We start from the raw sequence: 27,471 nt of genomic DNA, 5'->3' as shown, positions 1-27,471 counted from the left end.
TGTCTGATTAGAAGCCCGGATCGCTAACGTCACATACTCCACCAATCGAATTTACCATACCTCTCGGAAGATCGGGCCAGTCCTACATCACTAAGCACAGAGGGAACACAGGCCCACAATCAGAGAAACTAGACATGTAAAGCCCAGAACCGTCCTTAGGAGCAACATCCAACCGTTGAAGATCATGACGGTGCAACGGAGGGTCGAGAGGCGTCACGGGAAGGCCACCCGGCCTTGACCAGGCCGCCCGGCCCAAGATAACTATTTTTGGATCGAGTACTAGAACACCGACCTCTAGAGAAGATCAGAGCCGTTCCACAGAAAGGCGGTGCCAGGTGGCACAAGGGCCAGGCTGCCCGGCCCCACAGGTCAGGCTCTGGCCATCAATCTTCGCGTGGAAGCTAAGCTGTTGATCAACTTCACGTGCAAGTGAAGTTTGGGTGCAAAACCGACCTTGAAGCACTTTAAATAGACCCCCACTCCTCACTTGTAAGACACACCACTTGGAGCAAGAAGAGTCTCAAGTTTAGTTCACTTCCTAGTTAGAATAGGGAGAGTGTGAGGTGAGAGCTTTGGCGGGAGCCGACCTAAAAGGGTGGAGTCGAGTTCTCTCGACCTTACCCCACTTTTGTAGCCATCTCAAGGAAATACATCTTTCCGAGTAAGTTCCTCGTTTATCTTCAGAGTCTCGCTAGTTTTACTTTTTACTTAAGTTACTTGTTTATTTACTTTCTTTGATCTACGGGATCCTGAGTTTGCGTAAGTAGCAAGTTCTACTTATCTGAGGTTACTTTCTGCCTTTGTACACAGTAGAAGTAAGTAGCTCGATAGTTGTAGGCATGGTGCCCAGGTTTGGTTAGCTATCTCAGGTTGTATTCCACCCCACGGTACCGCAGTGGTAGGCGGCAAGTGGTGACAGCCTTGTCCGTCCCTCGTAGTCCACCACGTTCAGGTATTTTCATAGCAGTAGTTGTCAAGTCTAGACACCATATCTACGCTATCGATTACTACTCTAGCACCAGCTAGACTCCGTCTTAAGACTCAAGTCCTTAAGCTAGAAAATGCATCGCAAGAACGAACGATGATCTCTCAAGCGAATGGTAATGAAAGCTTAACTTAAATAAGAAATCAACAAGTAGACTAAACCCTGATACTTACTCAAAAGGAGGCTCACCGAGGTACAAGTAGAGGGAGGTTGCGACAACTCCGGCTTTTCTCTTGAACTTCTCCTCACACACTCCCTAACCTACTCTGCTAGGTAGCTCTAAAGGTGGAGTCCCCCTCTCTTCTTCTCTTCCAAAATGTGTTGTGTTGAACGAGGGACCCTCTCCACCTTTTATAGCCTTCATAGGTCGGTTTCTGGTGGGATTAGACATGAAAACACATGAGCACCGTCTTTTGGAAAGCGTGGGGGACTACTTCCCACCAAACTACACCTGAATGGGAGTTCGTGCAGGGTCGGGCGACCCTACGGGTTGGCCAACCTCTACGTGCCACCTCTCGCGCCGCCTTTCATCCGAAACATTGCCAGGTGGACCCCAAAGTGGGTACATGGTGGTTGGCGGGTACATGGTGGTTGGCGGTAAGTTAAGCCTCGAATCCTCGTGTTTATGTGCCTTTGAATCCGTGTGCCAAACTTGGAGGTTATATGTTCGGTTTACTATATCCGATTTTGTAGTTGAGTGGGGAATTTTTTTTACTATAGTTGAGGGAGGTGAAATTAATTTTTTCCTCCTTTTTATACCCCACATAGCCCTTTCTAATCCGAAACCCGTATGGCCCCCATATGGGCCTAAAGTTACTACTGCCACCAATAGGCTATTCAAACTGGGCCCAACACCGTGTGGGCCCCACGTGCCAGAATGCTGTCTCTCGCCCTTCTCCTCTTGGTTTTCTTGCCGCTTCGCTCGCTTGCCAGTGCTGCAGACGCAGGTGCAGCTTCCCCCCGCCCCTCATCTCCGCCAGCCACCTGCCGCCGGCGAGCCCCGCTGCGCGCATCTCCGCCGCCGCCGCCGCCCCCGCCGCCGCCGCTGCCCCATAGCAAAATCCTCCCTCCCTCTTGCTCCCTCTCCCCGCCCCTCGCATTGATTCAATTTCCCTCCCACTTGGAGCCACCGAATTCAAGCGTAGAAAGCAATTAAATCCTGCCAAAACTAGCAGCGGCAATACCCTAGGCGGCTCTCCCCTCTCCCCCGAGCTCGAGGCAGCCGACCCAGCGCAGCCGCCGCCCTCTGTTTCTGCGCAGTGGCGGCCGCGCCGTCCTCTGCCTCCGCCACCACCAGCTGCTGGGGCGCCGCCGCACCTCTCACCTGTCCTGGTCGGGGTGGAGCGGAGCCGGTTTCGCCTTCCCCTTGGTAGGAGGTAATCCTAGCTCTGCGCTTCCTACTTCAATTGGATGGTGGATTTGATTCACGCTGCTGGGACACAGTGAGGAACTTTTGGTCCAATTAAAAAAAACTCAAATCTCCCTCCCTCTCAGATTGCTGCGGGCCATTGTCCCGCCCCAATCCATCCGTCCATGGCCCGCGCGGGCTCGTCTTCCTCAGGGCGCAGTGCGGATATGCCCACGGTGAGCGCTTGCACTTCTTTGTACAAACAGTTTTAACTCAACCCCATGCATAGTCTTGGCTGTTTGGATACATGTTCTACTTGCTGTTGATTGTCAAAGCTGTATTTTCCCATTATTGTTTTTAAAAATGGAGATTCATGAATTCAGAATTGGGCTCGCTAGAGGTGCCTAAGTCACGGAAATGGACTCTGTTTATGCCATTGTCTTCGGTTATACACCTGCTGCTTGAATGTGGTTTGCTTCCCAGTCAAAGTATCACAGCGTAACTCAATGATTTTTTTTATGCCCAGAAAGACAGCTTCACAGATGCATATGAGTGACCATGACAGGAGAGGATATTACTTCCTTTTTTCTACTCTACTTCTAGGTTACGTGTAGTTCCTGCTTAGTAGTAACATATCTTACTCACCAATCTTTTACTTTTGTTCTGCAGCAAGTTGAGAACGTCTTTGAGCAATTGATCAGCAAGATAGAAGCTGCGGATTTTGATCCGCGACCCTTATTGAAACAATGTAATGCGTTAGGCCGCTATGAACCAATCAAGCGGAGTATCCTTACGACTAGCCTTTTCAATCTTTGCTGTAATTTATTGTTTCTCCACATTATAAAGTATCTGTACATTTGCCTCATTTAGTTCCTACTATAGCTTCTGAGCTAAAAATAGTAACGGAAATGGCACTCTGCATTGGTGAATCTGATTATGTGCCTATTATGGACATGTCTGCATTTTGTCCTTAATTCTATGAAGATGTATACCGCATTAAGAGACGCACTGAAGATTATGGCATTTTCTGTTCCTGTAAGCCTTCGTCTGGTTCATCAGTTGCATGTGGCAAAGACTGCCATTGTGGGTAAGGTTTCTCTTCCTTCCTCTGTGTCAAAACATTTACTGGCTTCATAGGACTCCAAAAGGACAAGATTTTTAAAAATACACGCTCATATCTCTCATCAAAGATAAAACAGTGCTATTTAGAATGCATCTATTTCACATCTTTTGGTATGCTGGTTTATTCCCGCATTTTTTCTTTTATCTGTAATGAATAGACTTTCTCACAAATTCAACATGATATTTCATTGTGCATATGTTTTTAAAAATTTTAGTGCACATAATAACATTGGTACTACTTGGTTCTGTGATCACCTTTGCAAATTTGTTAACTATTAGATTATTGCACCTATGAGTTTTATCATTATCGAGATATTATTAAATGCTGAAATTTTGCTGATGCAGGATGCTGTTCTCTTGTTGTTCATCAAGCTGTGAATGTGATAACACTTGTGCCAACAAACCATTCCAGCACAGACCTCTGAAGAATACCAAATTGATTACAGTAAGATTATTACTGTGAGATTGATTCAACTTTTCGAAATTATTTATTTTAATAGGGATGACTGTTTAGGGAGAGGAATGATGGGGAACAGTAAATGCATTTGCTGGTGATATATATTGGCATAGCCTCTTCATTCTCTGTTGGGTATGAACAGGGCCCATTGTCATTGACACAGGTAGTCCCACGCCTCAGTGGGATGGGATGGCAAATGAAACAGCCAATCTTAAGATTGGCAAGTTCTTGGATGCCCCTGCTTTCTAAGACTCTGATTTCCCTTTTCTCTGATGTACTCCTGCTTAAACAGAACAAAGATTCATGAAGACTTTCTATGTTAGAGATTGCACAATGGGGTTCAATTACTGTTCCCAGCTAGATAATTCCCGTTTTGCACAATGGGGTGCAGGGTTGGAAATTTTCTTTCCTGGTAAGAGGGATAACCCTACAAAATAGGAGCAAGGATATTCTTATGTCCTGTGTTCATTTTCCGATCTGGCTGTGAGGATCTATGTGCACCCCAACCATGGTCCATGGTAGCACCATTGCCCAATCCCATCCCACTTCTATAGTTCTATGTCCTCAATTCGAGTCCCTGTGTGACTGTGTCATCGCTTCACTCTGCCAGCCTATCTGCCCCAATTATCCCCGCCGGTGCGATAGTGGCAACCAAAAGTGAGTCCAGTGTGCACTGTCCAGCAATATCAATCCTTGCGGGTCACTGTTATCCTTATCCCATGCTGCCGCTTCCACCACCTTATACAATAGCCCTCAGTACTTTCGTGGTTCAGGTGAGTGGTAGTTGCTGCAAACTTTTTAGAATCTTTTCAACTAATCTAGTATATGGTCCTTGCTCGATCTGATGTTTGTGTTTCAGCCTTTGAGGATATGGACAGAACTAAACATCGCTTAAGCTTTCATGATTGATACATCTGCCTTTGTTAAGGAACCGGCAGTTGCTCATTTTTGTAATTAACCGACGGCGCTTCCCAGAAATCTTTAATTTTTAGTGATATTATTTTTAATAGTTTGATCAGTATGGTAGCTTGTTTTACCGGTTATGTTTCTCATTATAATGTTCCTTTTTGTTAGTTCCTGAAAGACTATTGTTTTGTTTCAGACAGAGAAATGTGGATTTGGATTGGTAGCTGAGGATGAAATAAAGAAAGGAGAATTTGTTGTAGAATATGTGGGGGAAGGTATTGTTTTGTTCAATTTAATCGTGAGCAAGTAAATACATTGCATGGAAGTGTATGAATTGTGTTGTATTTCTGAAATCGGATGCTAGACAATCAAACTAACATCCATATATTTTGCATAAATGCTATAGTTATTGATGACAGAACATGCGAGAAAAGATTATGGCAAATGAAAAGGCTGAGTGACACTAACTTCTACCTTTGTGAGGTCAGTAGCAATATGGTCATTGATGCTACAGACAAGGGAAACATGTCCCGATTTATAAACCATAGTTGTGAACCAAACACAGAGATGCAGAAATGGTTAGTTATGCTCTATAAATGCCCTACTTCCCCATGGACCCCATTGATAAACATGATATATGCTGCTAGCACCATATTTTTTCAGGACTGTTGATGGAGAGACCAGAGTTGGAATCTTTGCTCTTCGTGACATAAAGAAAGGGGAGGAGCTGACTTATGACTATAAGTATGTCCATCCCAGTCCCCCAGCTGATCCGATTCCCCAATCCTTCTAATTTTTAACAAAGTTTTTCTCCCATATTGATCTCTTAGTCTTTTGTTTAGGAACTATGTGCTGTCTTTAATCTCTTAACGTTATTTACAGATTTGTCCAGTTTGGAGCAGATCAAGATTGTCATTGTGGATCTTTAAACTGCCGAAAAATGCTTGGAACAACGAAGTCACTTAACTCATTGTTACTTCGAAATGGCTATTCAGTTAGCTCACGTAATCAGTATGTCAAGAAGAAAAAAAGGAAAACAAGGTGTGAGAATTGCATTCAACAGTTTCTTCGTTTGTGGCATCCACGGCAACAAATGTAGGTCTTGATAACCGTATTTCACCCTGTTAACTATATAGGTTTCTTACAAATCTGGAAATTTATCATCGAGTTTTTATATGATCACTTGTTGACATAAAAGAAAACCTGTCATGTTCAACATTGCCCTTGAGTCAGTTAATATACTCACTGTAAACGACTTAAGGAGTTAAGTAGTAAGGAAACTAGCTCCGAAGACTGCCTAGCAGTACCTGTCACCTTCCTGCAATGTTTTTATGATTAATTATTGACATTAAGTATCCATATGCTTTTCTAAGATGTCTCAATATATGATTGAGGAAATTGATCGATGTCTTTGTGTTTGTTTTGATCGATTCCTGATGCACTTTTACCTCTTGTTGTCTATCCAATATTATTTACTCAGGTATGTTGGATGTTGGATAATTGACTTCGATCAAGAAACTAAAATACATACTGTGAGTTCATCAACATATGGCTTTGTCAATCTAATTATTTTATTTCTCATGAGTAATTTTGTATTATTTTTATATTTATCAGCTGCAGTTTACTGACCTCCATGTCGAAAAGTTTAATTTGAAAGAAGAAGAGTGGCACTTCTTACTGGTATGATATTCTTAGGCACAAAACAAGCTGCAGATATGTTCTCTTTTTCTTATGAGGGACTTGGATTATGCTTTTCCTTGCTTTGGTTGCCAACCCACATATTTTGGACCATTCTAGCTACTACATCCTTAAAAGTTACTATGGCATTCTATTAGTGTTATGCATGCTTAATATTTTTTTCATTGATCCTGAAATAGCTTTCTGACTTCTGAGTATCTTGCATGAGTTTAGCAGTTTTTCTTGCATCTTCATAAAGAAGATACTCAGATTTCTCTGCATTTTGCATTATTATAAAACACTATTGGCTTAAAAGTAAACCCTAAGATGCCAGTATCTTCCCTCTACTCTTTCTCTACTCCGTCTCACCTCCGTTTCTAAGGAGGTCGATTCCAGGGGTTAAGTGGAGTCCAGTCATCCAGTGGCAAGGAGGCTTAAAAGTAAACCCTAAGTTGCCAGTATCTTCCCTCTGCTCTTTCTCTAATCTGTCTCACCTCCATTTCTAAGGAGGTCGATTCCAGGGGTTAAGGGGAGTCCAGTCTGTTGGAGTATATTGAGCCCATGTGTATAGATGCCCATCTAGAGACCCATGTATAGGATCTATATATACCCACCCTTCTAGGGTTGGATGAATACAAGCCATTATTCTCTCCTACATGGTATCAGCTAGCCTTCTCCGTCTCTCTCTCTTCCTCTAGCTGCAGCCGCCGCCGCCGCCGCCGGCACCATGGCCGGCCGGCCGCCGGCGCCGCCTCCCCTCCCCTCCCCTGCTTCTGTGCTGCCTCCCCTGCTCCAGCCCGTCACCCCTGCTGCGGTGCTGTGTGCATGGCCCCACCTTGTGGCCGGCCCCGCCGCCGCGTGGCCCAGACCCGCCGGATCCGCTGGAACCGGTGCCACTCCGGCCGCCCAGGCCGCCGCTGCCCAGGCCGCCGCCGCTGCCCAGGCAGCCGCTGCCAGGGCGCGGGCCGTGCATGGCCTGCCCAGGCAGACGCTGCCCTGGCCGCTGGGCATGCGTGGCCTGGATCTGCCGCCGCCGCGTGGCCCAGACCCGCCGGATCCGCCGGAACCGGTGCTCCGGCCGCCCAGGCCGCCGCCGCTGCCCTGGTCGCAGCTGTCCTGGCCGCCGGGCGCGCGTGGCCTGCCCAGGCCGCCGCCGCTGCCCAGGCAGCCGCTGTCCAGGGCGCGGGCCGCGCATGGCCTGCCCAGGCAGACGCTGTCTTGGCCGCCGGGCATGCGTGGCCCGCCACAGCCGCTGCCTCCGCGGGCGCCGCGGGACCTGCTGTCGCCCTGATGCCGCGCACCCCCTCCTCTGCCTGGGCCGCAGCGGCCTCCTGGCCGCAGATCCGGCCTGCTGCTGCCCTGCAGCCCGTCGCCGCCGCCGCCGCAGCAGCTGGCGCGGCCGCGGGTGCCGGGCCTAGGCCGGCCGCCGCCGCTGCCGCGGGTGTAGGCGCGGAGGGGAGCGCCGCCGCCTAGCTGCCTCCTCCCCTGCAGCAGGCGCTGCATGTGCAGCCCGACCTCCCCGGCCGCGGGCGCAGACTCGTGGCCGCCGCGCACGCTGCGCAGGCTGTCGCGCCCGCCGCGCAGGCCGCGCGGGCGCCCGCCGCGCACGCCGCCATTTCGCCCGCCGCGCAGGCTCAGGCTGTCGCGCCCGCAGACCTGGCTGCCGCCGCCGCCTTTGTGGCTGCCGTCGCGCCCGCCGCGCACGCCGCGCAGGCCGCGCGGGCCGCTGCCTCCCTCGCCGCCGCGCACGCCGCCCAGGCCGTTGCGCCCAGGGACCCTGCGCGGGCCGCTGCGCAGGCTGTCGCGCCCGCCGCGCACGCCGCGCCGGTCCAGGTCGTCGCGGGCCCTCGTCCTCGGCCCCAGCCGACGGCCATGCTCGCCGCTGCAGCTCCCTTGTTCGCGCCGTTCTGGACACTGCTCGCTCCACCCAGCCAGCAGCCGACCTGGACTGGGGGGTGCGACCAGGCCGCACTGGCGCAGTCCTTCAACGCCATGGGGCAGACGCCGCCGGTCTGCACTGAGTGGATCGCCGACTTGGGTGCCTCCTTCCACACCACCCCACATGCCGGTATCCTTTATTCTGTCAGACCCCCACACCCCTCTTGTCCTTCTTCCATCATGGTTGGTGACAGGTCTTGCCTTCCTGTCACCGCCGTGGGTTATGCTCCTGGCTCTTTTCGTCTTCCCAATGTCCTTGTTGCTCTTCAGATGGTTCATAACATTCTTTCCATTCGTCAGTTTACAGCTGACAATTCTTGTTCCATCGAGTTTGATTCTTCTGGCCTCACTGTAAAGGATTCGGCCTCCCGGCGTCCGCTACTCCGGTGTGACAGCACGGGGCCCCTTTACACCCTTCGCCTTCCTTCTTCCGCTGCACCACTCTCGTCTTCTTCTTCGCCCTGGCCGTCTTGGTCTGCCGCTTTTGCCACGACGCCGTCTTCCACCACCTGGCACCACCGTCTTGGTCACCCTGGCCGCGACGTTCTGGCTCAGCTCAGTCGTAGTACCGATGTTCCTGGTACTAGGGCTCCTGCTGAGCCCCTCTGCCATGCGTGCCAGCTCGGTCGTCATGTTCGGCTCCCTTTTTCCTCTTCTTCGCATGCAACGCATGCATTTGACCTTGTTCACTGTGACCTGTGGACCTCTCCTGTATTAGCCTTTCTGGTTATAAGTACTATCTGGTGGTGGTCGACGACTTCTCGCACTACTCTTGGATGTTTCCTTTGCGCGCCAAGTCTGTGACCTTCCCCACCCTCCTCCACTTCTTTGCCCGGGTGTCCACTCAGTTCGGCCTCACCGTTAAGGACCGTTAAGGCTGTCCAGTGTGACAACGGGCGGGAGTTTGACAACTCCACCTCCCGTTCCTTCTTCCTGTCTCGGGGTGTTCAGCTGCGTATATCTTGTCCGTATACCTCTCCTCAGAACGACAAGGCTGAGCGGATGATTCGCACGACGAACGACGTCGTGCGCACCCTTCTGATCCAGACTTCTCTGCCCCCGCGCTTCTGGGCTGAGAGCCTCCACACCGCCACCTACCTGCTCAACCGCCTTCCGTCCACTACTTCTCCTGCTCCCACTCCACACCACGCTCTCTTCGGTAACCCTCCTCGCTACGACCACCTTCGGGTCTTCGGGTGTGCGTGTTACCCTAACACCTCCGCCACCGCTTCTCACAAGCTGGCGCCCCGCTCGACTCGTTGTGTGTTCCCCGGGTACTCCTCTGACCACAAGGGGTACTGATGCTTTGACCTCACCTCTCGCCGCGTTCTGATCTCCCGACACATCGTCTTTGACGAGTCGGATTTCCCCTACTCTACCTCCTCTACACCTTCTCCTGACCCCGAGCTGGAGTCTCTGTTTCCGACTGAACCGGTGGTTCAGACACCGTTACCTGTCTGTCCTTTTCCTGCAGGTTTTTCTGGCACGCCGGCACCGTTTCCGGTGATCCCTGCTGCGCCGAGCGCGGCCCCAGTGCCCGCGGTCGCGCCACGCGCGGTCCCTGGACCTCCGGTCGTGCCGCGCACGGACCCGGTGTCTCCCGCTGCGCCACGCGCGGCCCCGGTGCCTTCCCCTGCACCTGCGCGGTACGCTCAGCCGGTGCGGTGTACCGGCGTCGCTCGGCGCCGACCCCGGCGCTACAGCGGTACGCTGAGCCGGTGCAGGTGTACCGGCGCCGACACCGGTGCCGCCTCCTGCTCCGGAGGCTCCTGTGACGCCGACACCGGAGCCGCCGCCGCCGCCGCCTCCTCCGGCTCCCTCTCGAGCCGAACCGGAGGTGTACCACCCGCCGGTCATCCATCGGGATCCTCGGCATATCCATCCCATGGTGACTCGGCGGATGGCGTCCCAGGCCGCGACTCTCTTCGCCACCGAGGGAGAGCCGCGGGTCTCTCCGGTACCCTCCTCTGTCCGTGACGCCTTGGCAGATCCTCACTGTCGTCGCGCGATGGAAGAGGAGTACGCAGCTCTTCTTGCCATCCAGACGTGGGACCTCGTGCCGCGTCCGTCTGGTTGCAATGTGGTGACTGGCAAGTGGATCTGGACGCATAAGCGTCGGGCTGACGGCACACTGGAGCGCTACAAGGCTCGCTGGGTTCTCCGGGGGTTCACTCAGCGGCCTAGTGTGGACTATGATGAGACCTTCAGCCCGGTCGTGAAGCCCGCTACGGTGCGCACGGTCCTCTCGCTTGCGCTCTCGCGCACTTGGCCTGTGCACCAGCTGGACGTGAAGAATGCGTTTCTTCACGGCACCTTGTCAGAGACTGTTTACTGCTCTCAGCCAGCGGGATTTGTGGACTCGAGTCGTCCGGATATGGTCTGCCGGCTCAACAAGTCTCTCTATGGACTGAAGCAGGCTCCTCGGGCTTGGTACTCTCGGTTCGCCACGTTCTTGATGACACTGGGGTTCACCGAGGCCAAGTCTGACACGTCTCTCTTCATCTACCGCCGTGGGGATGAGACGGCATATCTGCTGTTATATGTCGATGACATTGTGCTCACAGCTTCCAGTCAGCAGTTGCTTCAGAGTGTCATCTCCTCTCTGCAGCAGGAGTTCGCTATGAAGGATCTCGGTCAGCTCCACCACTTCTTGGGCGTCACTGTTGAGCCTCGCCCGTCTGGTCTTCTCCTTCACCAGCGGCAGTACGCCCTCGATATTCTGGAGCGGGCTGGGATTACTGATTGCAAGCCCTGCTCCACTCCAGTCGACACTCAGACGAAGCTGTCTGCTGATCTGGGTGATCCGGTGGCTGATCCTACTACCTACCGGAGTCTGGCCGGTGCTTTGCAGTACCTCACCTTCACCAGGCCGGATCTCACCTACGCTGTTCAGCAGGTCTGTCTCCATATGCATGATCCCCGGGAGTCACACCTTGCTGCGCTGAAGCATCTCCTCCGGTACGTCCGTGGGACTGTGGACCTCGGCCTGGTACTTCACCGCTCGTCCTCTGCTGAGCTGGTGGTCTACACCGACGCTGACTGGGCTGGCTGCCCGGACACTCGTCGCTCCACCTCCGGCTACGCTGTCTTCCTGGGCGGCAACCTGGTCTCCCGGCCGTCCAAGTGGCAGCCGGTTGTCTCCCGCTCCAGTGCCGAAGCGGAGTACCGGGCTGTCGCTAATGGCGTGGCGGGGGTGTCCTGGCTACGACAGCTCTTGGCAGAGCTCCACAGCCTGCTCGCCAAGAGTACGCTCGTCTACTGCGACAACGTCAGCGCCGTGTATCTCTCCACCAACCCCGTCCAGCATCAGCGGACGAAGCACGTGGAGATCGACCTACACTTCGTGCGCGACAGAGTCGCCATCGGCGATGTTCGGGTACTCTATGTCCCGACTACCTCCCAGTTTGCTGACATCTTCACCAAGGGGCTGCCCTCCTCGACCTTCTCGGAGTTTCGATCCAGCCTCAACGTAGCCGGTGGCTAGTTGTGGCTACGGGGGGTATTTGCCCTTTGTACTCTCTTCTTGTCCAGTCTTGAACACCGCTGCGTCGGTAGTTCAGACTGCGGGGGGGGTGTGTTAGCTTTCTTGTTGTCCAGTCTTGAACACCGCTGCGCCGGTAGTTCAGACTGCGGGGGGGGGGGGGGGTGTTGGAGTATATTGAGCCCATGTGTATAGAGGCCCATCTAGAGGCCCATGTATATGATCTATATATACCCACCTTTCTAGGGTTGGAGGAATACAAGCCATTATTCTCTCCTACACAATCATCCAGGCAAGGAGGCTTAAAAGTAAACCCTAAGATGCCAGTATCTTCCCTCTACTTTTTCTCTACTCCGTCTCACCTCCATTTCTAAGGAGGTCGATTCCAGGGATTAAGTGGAGTCCAGTCACCCAAGTCCTTTAGAAACTGAAGTTGCCTTAAAATTACCCTTGGTCCTGTGCAATAATTATCCAGGGGCTCACCCCATGCAGCAGCAGCACTTAGACTGGCCGCCGCCTTCTCCCTCGATGCAGCAGCCAGAGCTTGCTCAGTGATGACGGCCGTGCCAGGCATGAGACTCACTATCATCGTGCCCATGTGCTGGGCGGGGTCTGTGACTTGCTGAATGCCTCCTGCTCAGGTAGATGAAACGTGCTTGAATGGATACTAACAGCGTCCGTAGATAGATTGAGGGTTTAGGGAGGATTGCTTTGAGATGTAACCAGACAAATTTTACATGGGGAGATGAGGTATTTCAGATTTGCTAAGGATCTAGGTTTTGTGCAATTTAATTCCGCTAGCTTGATACTGGGAAGGCCAACCCAGCAGCATATGGAGTCATTACTGGCAGTTGATTCATATGAGGCAGAAACCAATGGCAGGGGAGGCACAGCACGGAACCTTCTCGGTGTAGCGGCCACCACCTCTGCTGCCTAACCTGGTGGTGGATACCTCATAACCCCCCTCTCTTCTTCCTTCTCCCATCCCTTTGGCCCATGCCATGTCCGTTCACTTCATGGCGGCAAGGTTGCAGGGCACCGGTTTGCCTTCCTTATACAATATATACTGGCATTCATGAACTGCTATTATTGGTTGCTGAGGTCTTATTTAGTTCCAACACCTTCATAACTTTAGAACTTTGCGTGGAAAAACTTAACTGACACCCAACTTGTTTTAACCATGGAAAGCTTGCACAATAAAAAGGGAATTAAATTTCTAGCATCGCTGGATGGAAAGAATTTAGGAAATGGGTCAGATTTAGAAATGTCTTTCTCCATTGTCCATGTGGTTGGGATGGATTACCTGCAAATATTTTTAATCTATTTTTTATCAAATGGCTGAGAATCATTTAAGGCCAATCTCAGTGCACGTCATCGCACAGTTGCAAAGACTGCCATGTCAAGTTGACACTGAAATGAAATGGTTTTTTGGTGTTCTTGCCCCTGCTTTGAAGTGCAATTGTGCTTTTGCCCTCATGTTTTTAACTTTGTGATTTTTCCCTTTATTTTTCACAAGTCATTGCGATTTTGCCCTTGGTATTTGCGTGTTTTCCCCTGTTTTGACCGTTGACTAGGGTTAAGCTCGCATTGACTTGTGAATAGTAAAGGGCAAAATCATAAAGTTAAAATTGAGGGTAAAATCACAATTACACTTCAAGTAGGGGTAAAAACACAAATGCCCCAAGTGAAATAGTCACTCTCAAGTGCAAAGTTCATAGACATGTTGCAGCATTTGATTTTTCAATGGTGTTGTGATCAAATGTGCCATATGAACTTTGTAGCATTTTGTAATATTGTCTAAATTAATCTAAGCATGTCATTAGCATGTTGCATGTGCCTTTTGGCATTTATTTATTAACGAAAAGGCACAAAAATAGTAAATATGAATAATATACTCAAATAATTGTGAAATGTATCATTTGTGATCCATAAACACGGTTGCTTAATGAAATAAATTCAATTTAAACATCACTCACTTGAAAACTGTGTTGGAATTCCAAAGGACTTATTTTGAGAAGCCATTAAATGAAATTTTAACTAAACATTTGAAATTTGGTTAAGAGCAAATTGATAGTCCAATGTACATACTTTAACATGAATATGATCTTGTCGTGTGAAAACTTGATTTATTGGTTCAAAATCTCAGTCAAATATTAACCAAAACCCTGTTTTCAACCTCCCTGAAAAACTGGCCAAATTCTGCCATTAAACAGAGTGAACTCATAAATTGAGGACCTCCTTTCTCACAAATTTATACTTAAATTTTCCAAAGTTTCTTTGTAAACCAGTAGCCCTATATGTAGACTGTAGATTCACGGGGTTGTTGGGTTTCGAATATCACATTAAATTAAATATTTCTAAATCTGAGCTAAAGTCGTGCAAAAAGAATAGAAAGTGCTTGCACTGCAACTCTCAATTTTTTGGGTAACTCGAGTTTGACCTCAAGTATCTCTAAAACCATGCAACGAATCAACAAACGTTGAATGCAAAGAACTGTTCTCCTATGTTACATCTCAAATATTTGTTTTGGCCTAACTGCAAGATTCAACATGAAAATTTGTGAAAGTTTGAATCAAACATAGGTGGTTCACGGGAGGGAGTCAAGTCTGTATCTGCTGTTCTTGGCCAGCGATCTCCTTCTCCCTCTCATTTCCTTTGTTCCAGTTCCTAACTGAGCAGACTACCTGATCGGTGGAGCTTCGCCGGCCAAATCCGTGCACTTCCAGCCACTAAAACCAAATCGCTGCCATCCACGCCTACACCACCTTCCCACCTCCCTTGTCCCCCACTTTCCGCACCTGAGGTGTGACCTCCATGGCTGGAGATTGAAGATCCCGGCCATCAGACCACCGTAGCCACCACCTCCGCTGCTCACCGTTGAACTCCTACCTCCAGCCATCGTTCTCGTCGTCCATACACTAAAATGGATCGCTGGTGAGCCGCTCATGCTCGTGCTCTCATCATCTCGCGGTGTTCGCCCTCGGTTTGGTCGGAAAACAGGCATGCTGCTTGGCCGTGCCGCCACAGGCACTGCTGCTCGCCACCGGAGTGAGCGTGCGGGAGTGGAGCGTGGGACGGGAGCGGGGGAGGGTGGTGGAGATGGCGGAGCAAAAGCACAGCAGATCCAGCAATGAAACGAAGACGGGCTCAATGTGAGTTTCATCGCGTGTCATCCAGCTTGTTAGCTGGGGCAGCAGCCTGTCGCGTTGATGAAATGTTTCTCCCCTCTCTCCTCTTTAATTACCTTCCATGTCAGCGAAACTGCTGATGTGTCATGGATTTAATGCTCATGAAACCCTCTTGACACTACCACACAGACTGGCCTAAAACACCATTGCATGGATGCCATCTCTTACAAATAGTACTTGGTCTAGGACTGTTCAGGTCATCTTGTCCTATTCTAGGCAGTAACTGACCATTTGGAAACCTAAAAGTAGGTCGCAGAATTTTAAATCAAATAAGATAGGAATATGCAGCAGCTAAATAGTATCCTGAAAGACTTCTGAAAACTAAAATTTATGATACTTCTTACTGCTGTGTTTTTTTTTTGTTTCTTTTCTCTTACTTTTTATGGCTGCCGAAATGTAAATTTGACCATTAGTTTTTTGTAACTTTAAATCACTAAGATATACTCCCTCCGTCCCAAATTATTAGTCATTTTGGCTTGTCTAGATACATCGATTTTGCTATGCACCTAGAGTCCTAGACATGATATATATCTAGATGCATACCAAAAGCTATGCACCTAGAAAAGCTAAAACAACTAATAATTTGGAACAGAGGGAGTATAAAGATGTAATATTGTAAAAAATACTTTTTATGGCAGTAATACATTTATCCATTTTTATCAATTTAAATACATTGAATCTGAAGCTTATTTGCTCAGTTCAAGTATCCAATAAAAAAGAACTGATGGAACATGATCAGATCCAAGGCGGTTTCTGTTATTTTATTAGAATTTTACTTTGCTTAAGAAAAGTTAGACCTTGGAACAAGTTTTTAACTTCAAACCTTTTTGTTCTAATTATTCTTTTTGAGTGCATGTTTATCATACAGTGTTAAATTCTTTTCTATTTTCTTATTTTGCCACCTGACATTGTTTCGAGAAGAGTAAAAATGCTCAATCTTTGAGTTGTATCCTAGATTCATTGAACTTATCTTATGTCTATGTCTTATGCAAGTGAATGGCAGTTTCTGCAGTTACTACAAATCTTGCTTATGAGTTAACCACATCATCAACAAAAGACTGGGATTTTGGCTAGCCATCTTAATGGTTACTTTTCCAATTTGTGTTCATATTCCCTTGGGCTAGGAACCCATTTGTCCCTCTTTGTCCCATTAGCTATCTGTCATCTTCCTTTAAATTTTTCCCACTGTACTGGATTTCTACCCTCACCTTCCAACCAAGTCTAACAGATCCAGCAAACAGTGGGATTTAACGTTTCTCCTGGGAAGGGGGAACGACATGTGCCCTTTGTTCTACTTTTTTCTTAATGGATATGCAATACATATATGTATCTATTGTTATTCAGTGCCCATGGAAAATATCAGTTTGGTACTGTTTTTTTCCTGTTATTGTTAATGATTTTGCTAAACCAAAGCTTTAATATCTGATGGCCACTTCTTTCAGTTGCGTAGAGAACTTTCCAGCAGCTAACTCGCCCTTGTTCTGTTTCCAGGTCGATTCATCAGATGAAGAGTGATCATTGAAGGTAACCGTCACATTCTATTGGTATGATCCTTTTTCTCTAACCGACCATTCTTTTATGAAAATGGCTTTTGTGTGTGAATTATAATTTGCACGTTTGTACAATATATTTGTTTATCCTGTTTGCATTGGATTCTTGTTCAACTGTACTGCCATACACAAACTAGAAAATATTAATTAGGGAATGATATTGACATGAGGCGTGATCCGTTCCAAACTCCAAAACATGCACTTCATATTTGTAAATGACCATATAATTGATTTATTCTAGGAGATCCTTTTCTTGCTTCAGTAGAGATGGCAGTTTGCATCAATTTTATTGCACTCTTTTTCTTAAATATAAAATTATATATCTTCTGCCCTTCAAGTACTGGTGCAACCTGACTCTGCATCAACGTGTTTCTTGGCTATCTTTGACCCTTGACTGATGGAATTGGTTCCTTTTCTTTCAGAGGACCATCATCGTTCGCTTGGCTGCCAGCCTGATTTCGGTTCATTTGTCATCAGTAGCAGCATCGCAGAACTGGCGGGCAGTTTTCTCCCATTTGGAGTGTACTGCAACCCTGATGCTTGAGACAGCAAGCTTGTGCGCTCGGGCATCGTAGGCTGTAACTGCTGATTCCCATTGCCAAACTGAACCACACCCCTCGGCCCTCGATTGCATTGTTCGCTAAGTACCACTACCACAAGATGCTCGGAAACAGAATAAAGTCTTTGGTGATTTTAGTGTACCAACGTCGTTGTGTTGTGTGCCGTGGAAGTGTGCTTGATATGTCGGCTACTGTCAATAGAAATGTCGGTTGTGCTAGTTGTCGTGCAGTGGCATCCTGTGACGAAACATGATGAGGCATTGTCGAAGTGATCTGTCTCCCTGACTGCTGCCTGTTCGACGCATCCCTTCCCTGGGATAAACCAAAATAGGCTTGCTGGGTATAAGAGGCAGTGGTCTGCTAGTCTTGCTAACCGAGCTTTTATGTGATGTTTTCGTGTTTTGTACTCTACCGCGGAATGTTTTAAACACTGATATTTTGTTGCTAATGAAATACATGCATTGTGCCTCTTTTTTGTTAAAAAAAGAGAGAAATGTTTTACTGATGTTCGACACAAGTGCTAAGTTAGTTTGTCCTTAAACCAGGGAGATTTTCCATTGATGAGGGACTGACTATTGTGCCGTTGTGCGTGGCGTGGCCGAAACGGGAGACAGCGCTGGAGCTGGAGCTGCAGCTGCTCGTTGGCCTTCGCCTTGGGAGGGGAGCATTGCCGGCCGGTAGCTGCAACGCTGATGCATATATGCTCGCCGTGTCCTGTGGCTTTTTCTTGCCGCGGCGGTGCCTAGACAAGCAAGCATGGCGCTTCCTTTTTCCCATCTGGTTTTTGAGGCCCACCCATGTTCTCCTGCGCCACAGCAACATCTGAGGCATCATTTGTTTCATGCGCCTGCACTGCATCTCTCTCTCTCTCTCTCTCTCTCTCTCTCTCTCTCTCTCTGAAAGCAAGCAAGGAAGCAGACAAAAACAGGAATCTTACGAGAAAATAGAACTTAAGAGGAAGGTAGATGTACGTAGGAGTACGTAGGTACGACCTTGAATGGAGAGAGAGAGAGAGAGATTGCAGCTGGAGAGGGGGAACCAGGACCATGGTGTGGCCCAGTGGGCCCTGGAGCAAGGAGAAAGAGGGGCATGCGGCGGTGCCGCAGGGAGGGGGAAACAACGGCCGCCTTTTTTGGGCCCACAGGCGTGGCTCGCGAGTCCATCGAGTCCTTATTCTGCTTTCCCCACAGATGGAGATGGATCCTTCTAAAGCCACCTCATGTGGTGGCCCACTCAACACGCTGTTTTTGTTACCGCACTGCAACTGCATTTGAGTTATTTGGGACTTCTATTCGAGAATTTTTGTAACATAACATCTGAGTTCTAAATATGGTAATCACTATATAACAGCCGGCCGTTTTTTTGTCCGGTGGAATGGCCGATTCGATTCACCGTCCATCGTCCATCCAATGAGCCGGTCCAATGTTTCGCCATTCGCACGGTGGCGCTCGGCCCAGACAGTCTAGTCCCACCTTATAGAAACCAGAGGGAAATTTATTGAAAACATCGGGTCGCACGCCTGTTCATTTCTTCTACTCATCTTCTCTCTCTAGGTTTTCTCTCTCTCCTCCATCTGCTCTCACACCCATTGGCAATTTTGACCGCGCGCATCTGGACACGCAGCGAGGAATCGGCGCGGGGTTGAAGTGGAGATCATACCCAGGTGAGTGTTTCCTCCCGCGCAGTATCATTTTCGATCCATGGCGGTTGATCCAGGATTTCGTTGTGGTTTTTTTGGTTGAGGTCGTCGCCTCGAGCAGCAGGAATCCGGAGGGGTGGAGGGGGCGGGGGAGGAGTGCAGGAAACGCAGATCAGATAGGTGAGTGTAGTAACCCGTGGCCGCTGGGCGAGGTGCTGAGGCGTGAGAGACACAGAGACCTCGGAGTTCAGGACAGAACGAGGAATGATTCCTCTTCCAATTTTACTAGATCATTTGTTTGTTGGTTTCTTCCCCACATGGGCACAGCTTATATGCCAGTACAGAACGGCCTCGGGCCCACACAGCTAAAGATAGTTACAAGTAAAATTCCAAACGCAACACCACGAAACGTGAACGCCACGTCGTTTCCTCGCTTCATGCTTGTGTCATGACATCTTCCCCCCTTCAGAAGTGACTTGGCCCCAAGCACTTGCCGATGGAAAACGTTTCTGGACGACGTACAGGTCCTCCCAAGTAGCAGCGTCAGCAGGAAAATGAGTCCATTTGACTAACACTTGTGGAACTGCCGTGTTGCCTTTCTTTACCAAGCGACGATCCAAGATGAACTCAGGTTCAGTAGGCGATGCCGAGAGGTCCACCAGTTTCAGAACATCCGAGAAAACCGGAGAGTGATCACGGGTAAAAGCCTTCGGTTGGGAAACATGGAACACATTGTGGACCTTGCTGTCCGCAGGAAGATCCAGACAATAAGCAGTGGATCCAATGCGTTCAGTAATGGTGTAGGGACCAAAAAATTTAAAAGCCAACTTAGGAAATGGTCGATTCACCACGGAATGCTGAGCATAGGGTTGAAGCTTAAGTAGAACCTGCTCTCCAATTTGAAAGACACGATCAGTACGGTGACGATCAGCTTGAAGCTTCATTCGTTTCTGAGCAATTGTTAATTGTTCCTTGAGCATTTCCATGTGTTGTTCCCGATCTTGAATCAATTCCATCATAGAGACCTCAGTTGTGGAAGATAAATAGGAAGCAGACAGAACACCCAGATTGGGGTCATAACCATACAGGGCTTTAAAAGGAGAACAACCCAGGGATGTGTGAAGGGAAGAGTTGTACCACAGCTCAGCCAATGGCAGCCACTGACGCCACAGTTTGGGAGAGTTATGAACAGCACAGCGCAAATACATCTCCAGACACTTATTCACTTGTTTCGTTTGCCCATCGGTTTGCGGATGATAAGCCGTACTGTGCAACAATTTAGTGCCCAGAGCAGTAAATAGATCCTGCCAAACCGTGCTAAGGAAAATCTTGTCACGATCAGACACCATTGTCTTTGGCAAACCATGTAATTTCACCACGGAATCCAATAATAGGAGGGTCACCTGATGAGCAGTGAATGGGTGCTTGAGTGGTAAAAAATGACTGTATTTGGTGAACCGATCAACTACCACCAGAATGACATTAGCATTTTGAGACAGGGGTAAGCCTTCAATGAAATGCAAAGAAATGTCTTGCCATGCACCCGCTGGAATAGGCAAAGGTTGCAATAAACCCCCTGGATTAGTGTGCTCATGCTTAGAATGCTGACAAATGCTGCATTGCTTAACAAAATCCTCAACATCCTTCTTGAGACCTTTCTAATGGAAAAATTTCTTCACTCGATAATAAGTGGCTTGAATGCCCGAATGACCACCAATAGGGCTAGAATGTAAAGCTGCAATCACTTTAGTGCGAAGAGCAGAATTGTGGCCAATCCAGACATGATCCTTGTATCTAATCAGACCATCTGTCAGTGAAAAACCCTGCTCATTAGGAGAATGGACAGACAAGGATTGCAGAAGTTGTTGTGCTTGCTCATCAGTATGATAAGAGTTGAGAACTGCCTGGAGCCAAGCTGGAGAAGTAGCAGATATAGCCTGCAATGCCATAAGATGACCCACGCGGGACAAAGCATCAGCTGCTAAGTTCTCTCTTCCTTTCCTGTATACAACCTTGAACTGGAGGCCCATTAACCGTGTCATTGCTTTACTCTGTAGGTCAGACTGTAAGTTTTGTTCAGTCAAATAGGAAAGACTCTTGTGGTCAGTCAAAATAATGAATTCTTGACGCTGCAAATAGGACCTCCACTTTTCTATGCCCATGATCAGAGTAAGGAATTCCTTCTCATAAATAGACAAATGATGGTGAGTAGGGCCTAAAGCTTTGCTAAGAAAAGCCACTGGCCGGTGATGCTGCATCAGAACTGCCCCGATCCCAGTTGCACAAGCATCAGTTTCCACCACAAAAGGATCATTGAAATTTGGGAGAACAAGGACTGGGGTTTGAGTCATGGCCTGTTTGAGAGTAGTGAAAGCCAATTCAGCTGCAGGAGACCATGCAAACTGCTTTTTCTTTAGTAACTGAGTAAGTGGTCGAGCTAGTAAGCCATAATGTTGCACAAAACGCCGATAGTAACCAGTAAGACCCAAGAAACCCCTCAGTTCTGTAACTGATGTTGGAGTAGGACATTTTAACATAGCAGCAGTCTTAGTAGGATCGTTGGAAACTCCTTGTTGAGAGATCACATGTCCCAAGTATGCAATTTCAGTCTGAGCAAAAGTGCACTTGCTACTCTTTAAGTAAAACTGATGGATCCTCAACTGGTCAAGCACCTGACGCAAATGGGATAAATGTGCCTCCCAAGTGGGACTATAGATAAGAATGTCATCTAAAAATACAAGAACAAATTTTCTCAGGAATGGTTGTAGGATATCATTCATCATGCATTGGAAGGTAGCTGGTGTGTTGGTGAGCCCAAATGGCATGACACGAAACTGAAAATGACCATGATGAGTCTTGAAGGCTATCTTATGCTCATCTGCAAGGCACATTCTAATTTGATGGTAGCCTGCAGTCATATCCAACTTGGTAAAGAACTGAGTACCAGCTAACTCATCCAATATCTCCTCAATCACAGGCAAAGGAAATCGATTCTTAATTGTCAATTCATTCAACTTGCGATAGTCCACACAAAAGCGCCAAGTACTATCTTTCTTGAGCACAAGGAGGACAGGGAAAGCAAAAGGACTAGTGCTCTGGGTAATCAAACCAGCAGCTAGAAGATCCTTGACTTGTCTTTCAATCTCAGTCTTGTGGAGAGGAGAATATCGATATGGTCTGGAATTGGCAGGAGTAGTATTGGGCAAAAGAGGTATGGTGTGGTCATATATTCGAGATGGAGGCAAGGTTGTGGGTTTGGCAAAGACATCAGCATACTCCTGAAGAAGTGTAGCAATTTCATATGGTAATTCTGAAGAAGTAGAAGGCTCAGCAGAGAGTACTGCAAAAGCCCAAATATCATTCCCTTTACAACTTTTGATCAGACTAGCAGCGGAAATACCAGATATAGGTTGCTGAACTGGCTGAATACCCTGTAAGGCAACATTGTGACCATTCTCCTCAAACTCAATAATTTTCTTGTCCCATTGACAGATCATAGGACTGCGAGTCTTGAGCCAATCATAACCCAAAATGGCATCATACACACTTAAGTATAGCACTCTCATGTCAGCTGTAAGAGTGTGCCCTTGACACCACCACTCCATATGGGGTACCATCTTGTTACTGAGTAGCACCTGACCATTGGCCATCTTGACACTCTTGGGTGGAGCATCAATAGGTTGGATCCCCACTGTTTGCAGAAAAGATGAGCTGACAAAACTATGAGAACTCCCACTATCAATGAGCACCAGCATGACTTTATTAGCAACAAGAGATCTCAGCTGAAGAGCATCACCATGTGCAGTGCCATCCAAAGCATTCAAGGACAGCTATTCAAACTCTTCTGACATAGAATCCTCCACAGCAAGTTGGTTCAGAATTTCTTCAGTCAATGGTTGATCAAGGTCATTCACAACCAGAGCATTGGCTTGATGTTGAGGTCTCAGAGTACAAGAGGCAGCATGAGCAGCATCATATTTGTCACCGCAATACATACATAGCCCATTGGTTTTCCTGTAATTGCGTAGCTGACGTTCTTTCCACAAGGAACTAGTAGCAGTGGTGGATTTAGTCTCTGATTTGGCTGGGATAGCAAGTGCTTTACCAGGAGCAGAGGATTTGGGGTATCTGAATTTAGTGCTGTCCAATACTTGTTGCTGAACTCGGGCTAACAGTATTGCTCGATTGACTGAATCGGGCACCTGACACTGCACTCCTCCCCTAATATCAGACTTCAACCCCTTGACAAACTGAGTAGTAAAATATAGTTCCCCCAAACCAGTGTTGTGCATGGACACACTATAGCGAAGGTCCTGAAAAGCAACTATATAATCCTCCAGAGAACCTGTCTGTTCGAGAGCAATGAGTTCACCAATAGCATCACGATAATCAAAGGACCCAAACTGAGTTTTGACTGCAATAATAAGATCATGCCATGAACCCAGCCCAACCTGCAACTTATACACCTATAACCACTTGGCTGCCTGGCCATCCATGTTCAAAGAAGCCATGGTGGCCCAAAAACCTTCAGGAACATTGAACAAATGAAAGTAATCGAGACACTTGTCTTTCCAGATACGAGGATTAACACCAGTGAACTTGGGAAACGACATTTTAGGAACACCATGTCTGACCCCCCAGAATGATCACCCCCACCCCCGAGCAAACTCTGAAAAGGGAGATGAGCAGGGATATCACCTGACGAAGACGAAGGATCCTGACGATGGGAAGGACGAAAATCCGAAGAAGAGAACCGAGCAATTGCTTGACCAGTGGCCTCCACTTGCTTGGCGAGAGATTGTTGATCCTTCAGCATCTGCTCCATCACTTGATTTCCGAGATCCATCTGCGTCGCCATACGCTGGTGAGTAGTGTCAAGCTGACCAACCTTTGCGAATAGGAGATCCAGAGACTCCAAAACATGGTCGAAACGCGACGATTCGCGCTCTTTCGAAGACGCCATCGCCTCCAGGACGAACTGTGTCTGCACGGAAGGCTTAGGGGGCGTCGTGTCGACTGCACCTCAAACTAGGAGACACTGCTCGATTTGAGAAAACCTCCACACCGAGGCACGAACAGCGTCAATCCAAGTCGAAGGGCTACAGCAATCGCACACCGAACCCACCAACAGCGACGAATTGCTCGCCACCGCGCCCTTGATGCAGACCCGCTCCAACGTCGGCTGCAATCACCAACCCCAAACTACGACCTAAGCGGCCGAAGAAACGGAAGTGGACGACGGTGCCGGACTGGCTAACCGGCGTGTGGTGGTGGCCGCCGTCGGCTGGAGGCCGATGGCGGGGCGGGGACGCCGAACCCGTCGGAGTTCGGCGGAGCAGGTCCAGTGCACCGTGGAAGCGGACCGGATCGGGATGGAAACGCCGACGAGGAATTGAGCGGTAGCGCGCCGAGGAGGCCTGAATCTGATACCACTGTAGTAACCCGTGGCCGCCGGCGAGGTGCCGAGGCATGAGAGACACAGAGACACCGGAGTTCAGGACGGAACGAGGAATGATTCCTCTTCCAATTTTACTAGATCATTTGTTTGTTGGTTTCTTCCCCACATGGGCACGGCTTATATGCCAGTACAGATCGGCCTCGGGCCCACACAGCTAAAGATAGTTACAAGTAAAATTCCAAACGCAACACCGCGAAACGTGAACGCCACGTCGTTTCCTCGCTTCATGCTTGTGTCATGACAGTGAGTTCATCCCCATCCCGCGCACCCCTGAATCTCTCTACAAGTCGTCTATGATTTTGGGGCTTTTTTGGTGATATGCAGCAGCAGCATCTCGTGGCTCGGAATCTGGCAGAGCAGAATCAGAATTGAGGTCAGCGATCCCACATACCTCTCCCTTCCTGTAGCTGAAATCCCCGTCCCCCTTTTTGTCTCTGATTTTTGCTGTGGTTTTTGGTTGCAAGGAGACATGAACATCTCCCCACGCGCTCTGCCTGTGCTCCTCTGCAATCTGGTGGGGGAAAGCACATGGTCAGGTGAGGGGTCCTTTTTTTGTGCGATGTGTTCTTCTAGACCCCTTCCCCCTTGTTCATACGTGGTTTTTGCTCAGATTTCTAGCACATGAAGGTTTTGTTGCGGTCTCTGCCAGAGAAAAAAATTGCACACGGGTGAGTCAAACTGACCCCATCCCATTTTTTTGGCAGCTTAGATATAGGTGTTTTTTTAGTCACTAGGTTCATGCCCGTGCGTTGCTACGGGCAGAAAAAAAATTATAACCGCAGCACAAAGATTATTCACCAAAATAGCAATGTTATGTAACATTGTCAACCAAGCATGAACAAATAACACAAATGCATAATTAAAACGGTGCCATAAATATAGTTTCTCCATTGTGCATATATGAAAAGAAAGTGCTTAAGGCATACATAATTTGTACAGGACGCTTAATTGAAACTATTTCATCCCCATACTAAATTTCTTTTGTCCGGTACCTGACAATTTTAGCTAGGTCTACTTAAACAACGGCAGGTAAGTACTCAAACCAGAGGCGGAGCCAATGGTGGGTCTGGAGAGGCTCCAGCCTCTCCTACCGCCATTGGACTCATGGAGCTGCTCCTAAGCCTCTTCTACAATTTTTGTCATAGATGCACTGCGAGGTTAAAGTTATCTATAGGTGGAAATAAGCCCCTCCTAAGAATTATGCTGGATTCGCCAAACTATTCTCCTTGTATTTGCTTTGGCATTTATTCATTGAGATCAGAAATAATGTGCCAATGATCCTATCAGTGGACTATTTGTAAACAGAGCACCTTTTTTATCTTCCAGAAAAAAAAACAAAGATGCTTTTAGCATTTATCAGTTGTGAAACTGCCTGGATTGAAGGAAAAGCAATACCTGTTCAACCAGACATAATTAATCCGAAGATACAGATTGTTTCAAGTGATTGCTCCAAATTAAAGTAAAAAAACATGAAACCACTTATCTAATCCAGTTGACCAGCAGAATCCCATCACCAAATAAGAAAGAGGATCACGAATCGAGAAGCATTTCAGCTAGCAGTGGATAGCTGTAGGCAGCAAATAAGTGTGTATTCAAAACGTGGAGGTCTAGACTCGATCAACTAAACTGAACAACTCAAGAGAGCATCGGAAAAAGGCATTGTCGCCAGAAAGATTTTGTACCTTCGAGGGGCCTCTTTTTTTGGGACAAACCATCACCCTTTTTTTTCCAGATGCGGTAGCAGCCTGCTGCTGTCTTGTGGGATTCAGCATCACATTTCTTCAAGATCAGAAAACTGCTCAACATCACTGTGTAACATAGCCAGCGAGTATTCCCATATCCCATGAGATAGTTGAAACGAAGGAATACATGAGTAAATACATGCATGCAGAAAGCACCATACATGTGCAAATACAGAAAAGCTAAAACCTTGGGTAGAGAAAGGTTGTCCTCTCTGTGTCGTTCATGTAGCTATTCAGCAATTGCGGGTGATATTCCAGTTTCTACAGAATATCAACTCCCTTATCTCTTCCTTTGACATTCTTTTGTGCTCAAAGTCAAATTCCACCTTTTTGATTGGCTGACAGGATGGCTCTCTTTCAACCCTGGCAAGACCTTTGAAGTATGGATCACGCAATGCCTGACACAAAAGGGTATTTAAAGAACCTCACAAACACTTAGGCTTACCAAGTAAGGTTGCAAGCAACATCACAGTCCCAATTTCATAGAGGAAAATGAACTGAGGCAGCAGAAAAATTAATGTAGCAGAGCACCAAAGGATTACCTCTTCTGCAGTTGAACGTCCTTTGGGTCAAACGCTAATAGCTTTTCCAATAGTTGAAGTGCCAAAAGATCTGCATTGTGAATCTTATGAGAAAATGGAACTGGGTCTTTCTTTCTCATGCTGCTCAAGTACCTTCTTGCTTTCTCATTCCGAACCTGAAAAGGAATTTAAAAATGAAATATAGAACAACAAAGACAAGCATTTATATCTCCACCTAAATATATACAAAGTTATTTAACAAGACAATGGTGAAATGTAGTAACATGCCACGATAGAACTCATTGTCAAAGGGGTGGGGGAGAGAATAATATGCTCAAAGAATCGTAATTGCTAACTGAATTCCTCTGTCAATATAGTGAGCATTTGTATGATATAACTATAGGGCTCACCATGGAGAAGGAGGATCCAAAAAGCTCGGGATCTTTGTATCTTGTTGCAACATAATCCTGCAAGGCATATGTATCAAATTTGATATCCATTATCATTCAATCCAATAAACAAAAGAACAGATCCCCCCCTTACATACCATCCCAAATACTGTTATTGGGGTATCTATGAATGCAACTCGTGCTAGTCCAAAGTGACATATTTTCAGTTTGTAGTTAGAGTTCGCTAAAATATTCTTGGGCTTCAGGTCACCATGATAAACATTAGCTGCAATTATTGAAGCTCAGTGTCAGCTCAAATGATGGCTACGGACATAAAATACAATATGCAGTCAACAGATACCCAAATCGACTAATCCAAAGCATAATAACAACATGAAACAGTTATTGAACAATGAAGCAACAGAGCTTCAACAATCCATTTAGCGTTAGTAATGTCGGGTACCACAATTAGGGACACCCTAATCGGGGTACTAAAATTACTCTGAAAAA

General features: G+C 47.8%; 2 protein-coding genes and 1 long non-coding RNA gene across 6 annotated transcripts; 2 read left to right on the top strand and 1 right to left on the bottom strand.

Moving 5' to 3' along the window:
- The first annotated feature begins 1,852 nt into the window (after positions 1–1,852).
- On the top strand, positions 1,853–17,681 carry LOC120660308 (histone-lysine N-methyltransferase ASHH3-like). 4 transcript variants are annotated; one of them, XM_039938781.1, is made up of 13 exons: positions 1,853–2,361; positions 2,480–2,569; positions 3,003–3,117; positions 3,318–3,420; positions 3,801–3,900; positions 5,015–5,093; positions 5,225–5,396; positions 5,482–5,562; positions 5,701–5,859; positions 6,299–6,350; positions 6,433–6,498; positions 16,594–16,646; positions 17,075–17,480. In XM_039938781.1, exons 2-12 carry the CDS (start codon positions 2,519–2,521, stop codon positions 16,615–16,617), a joined length of 1,002 nt encoding a protein of 333 aa, XP_039794715.1. In that variant the 5' UTR covers positions 1,853–2,361; positions 2,480–2,518; the 3' UTR covers positions 16,618–16,646; positions 17,075–17,480. The 4 variants fall into 4 exon arrangements, with proteins under 4 accessions (XP_039794715.1, XP_039794713.1, XP_039794714.1 ...); XM_039938779.1 differs by having other exon boundaries at positions 1,918–2,361; positions 5,701–5,913; positions 17,075–17,681; XM_039938780.1 differs by having other exon boundaries at positions 2,004–2,354; positions 17,075–17,681.
- A 577-nt stretch (positions 17,682–18,258) lies between these two features.
- LOC120662557 lies at positions 18,259–25,282 on the top strand. The gene is made up of 5 exons (XM_039941681.1): positions 18,259–18,271; positions 18,699–18,875; positions 18,956–19,031; positions 24,634–24,845; positions 24,920–25,282. Exons 1-5 carry the CDS (start codon positions 18,259–18,261, stop codon positions 24,925–24,927), a joined length of 486 nt encoding a protein of 161 aa, XP_039797615.1. The 3' UTR covers positions 24,928–25,282.
- Positions 25,283–25,669: 387 nt separating this feature from the next.
- On the bottom strand, positions 25,670–26,751 carry LOC120660307. The gene is made up of 4 exons (XR_005669521.1): positions 26,594–26,751; positions 26,239–26,449; positions 25,992–26,117; positions 25,670–25,876 (listed from the first exon to the last, which is right to left on the bottom strand). It is a non-coding gene; the product is annotated as an uncharacterized LOC120660307 (long non-coding RNA).
- Positions 26,752–27,471: the final 720 nt, after the last annotated feature.

The sequence above is a fragment of the Panicum virgatum genome, chromosome 2N (genome assembly GCF_016808335.1).
Source record: "Panicum virgatum strain AP13 chromosome 2N, P.virgatum_v5, whole genome shotgun sequence".
NCBI lineage: Eukaryota > Viridiplantae > Streptophyta > Magnoliopsida > Poales > Poaceae > Panicum > Panicum virgatum.
This window is presented reverse-complemented; position numbering and strand designations above follow the sequence as displayed.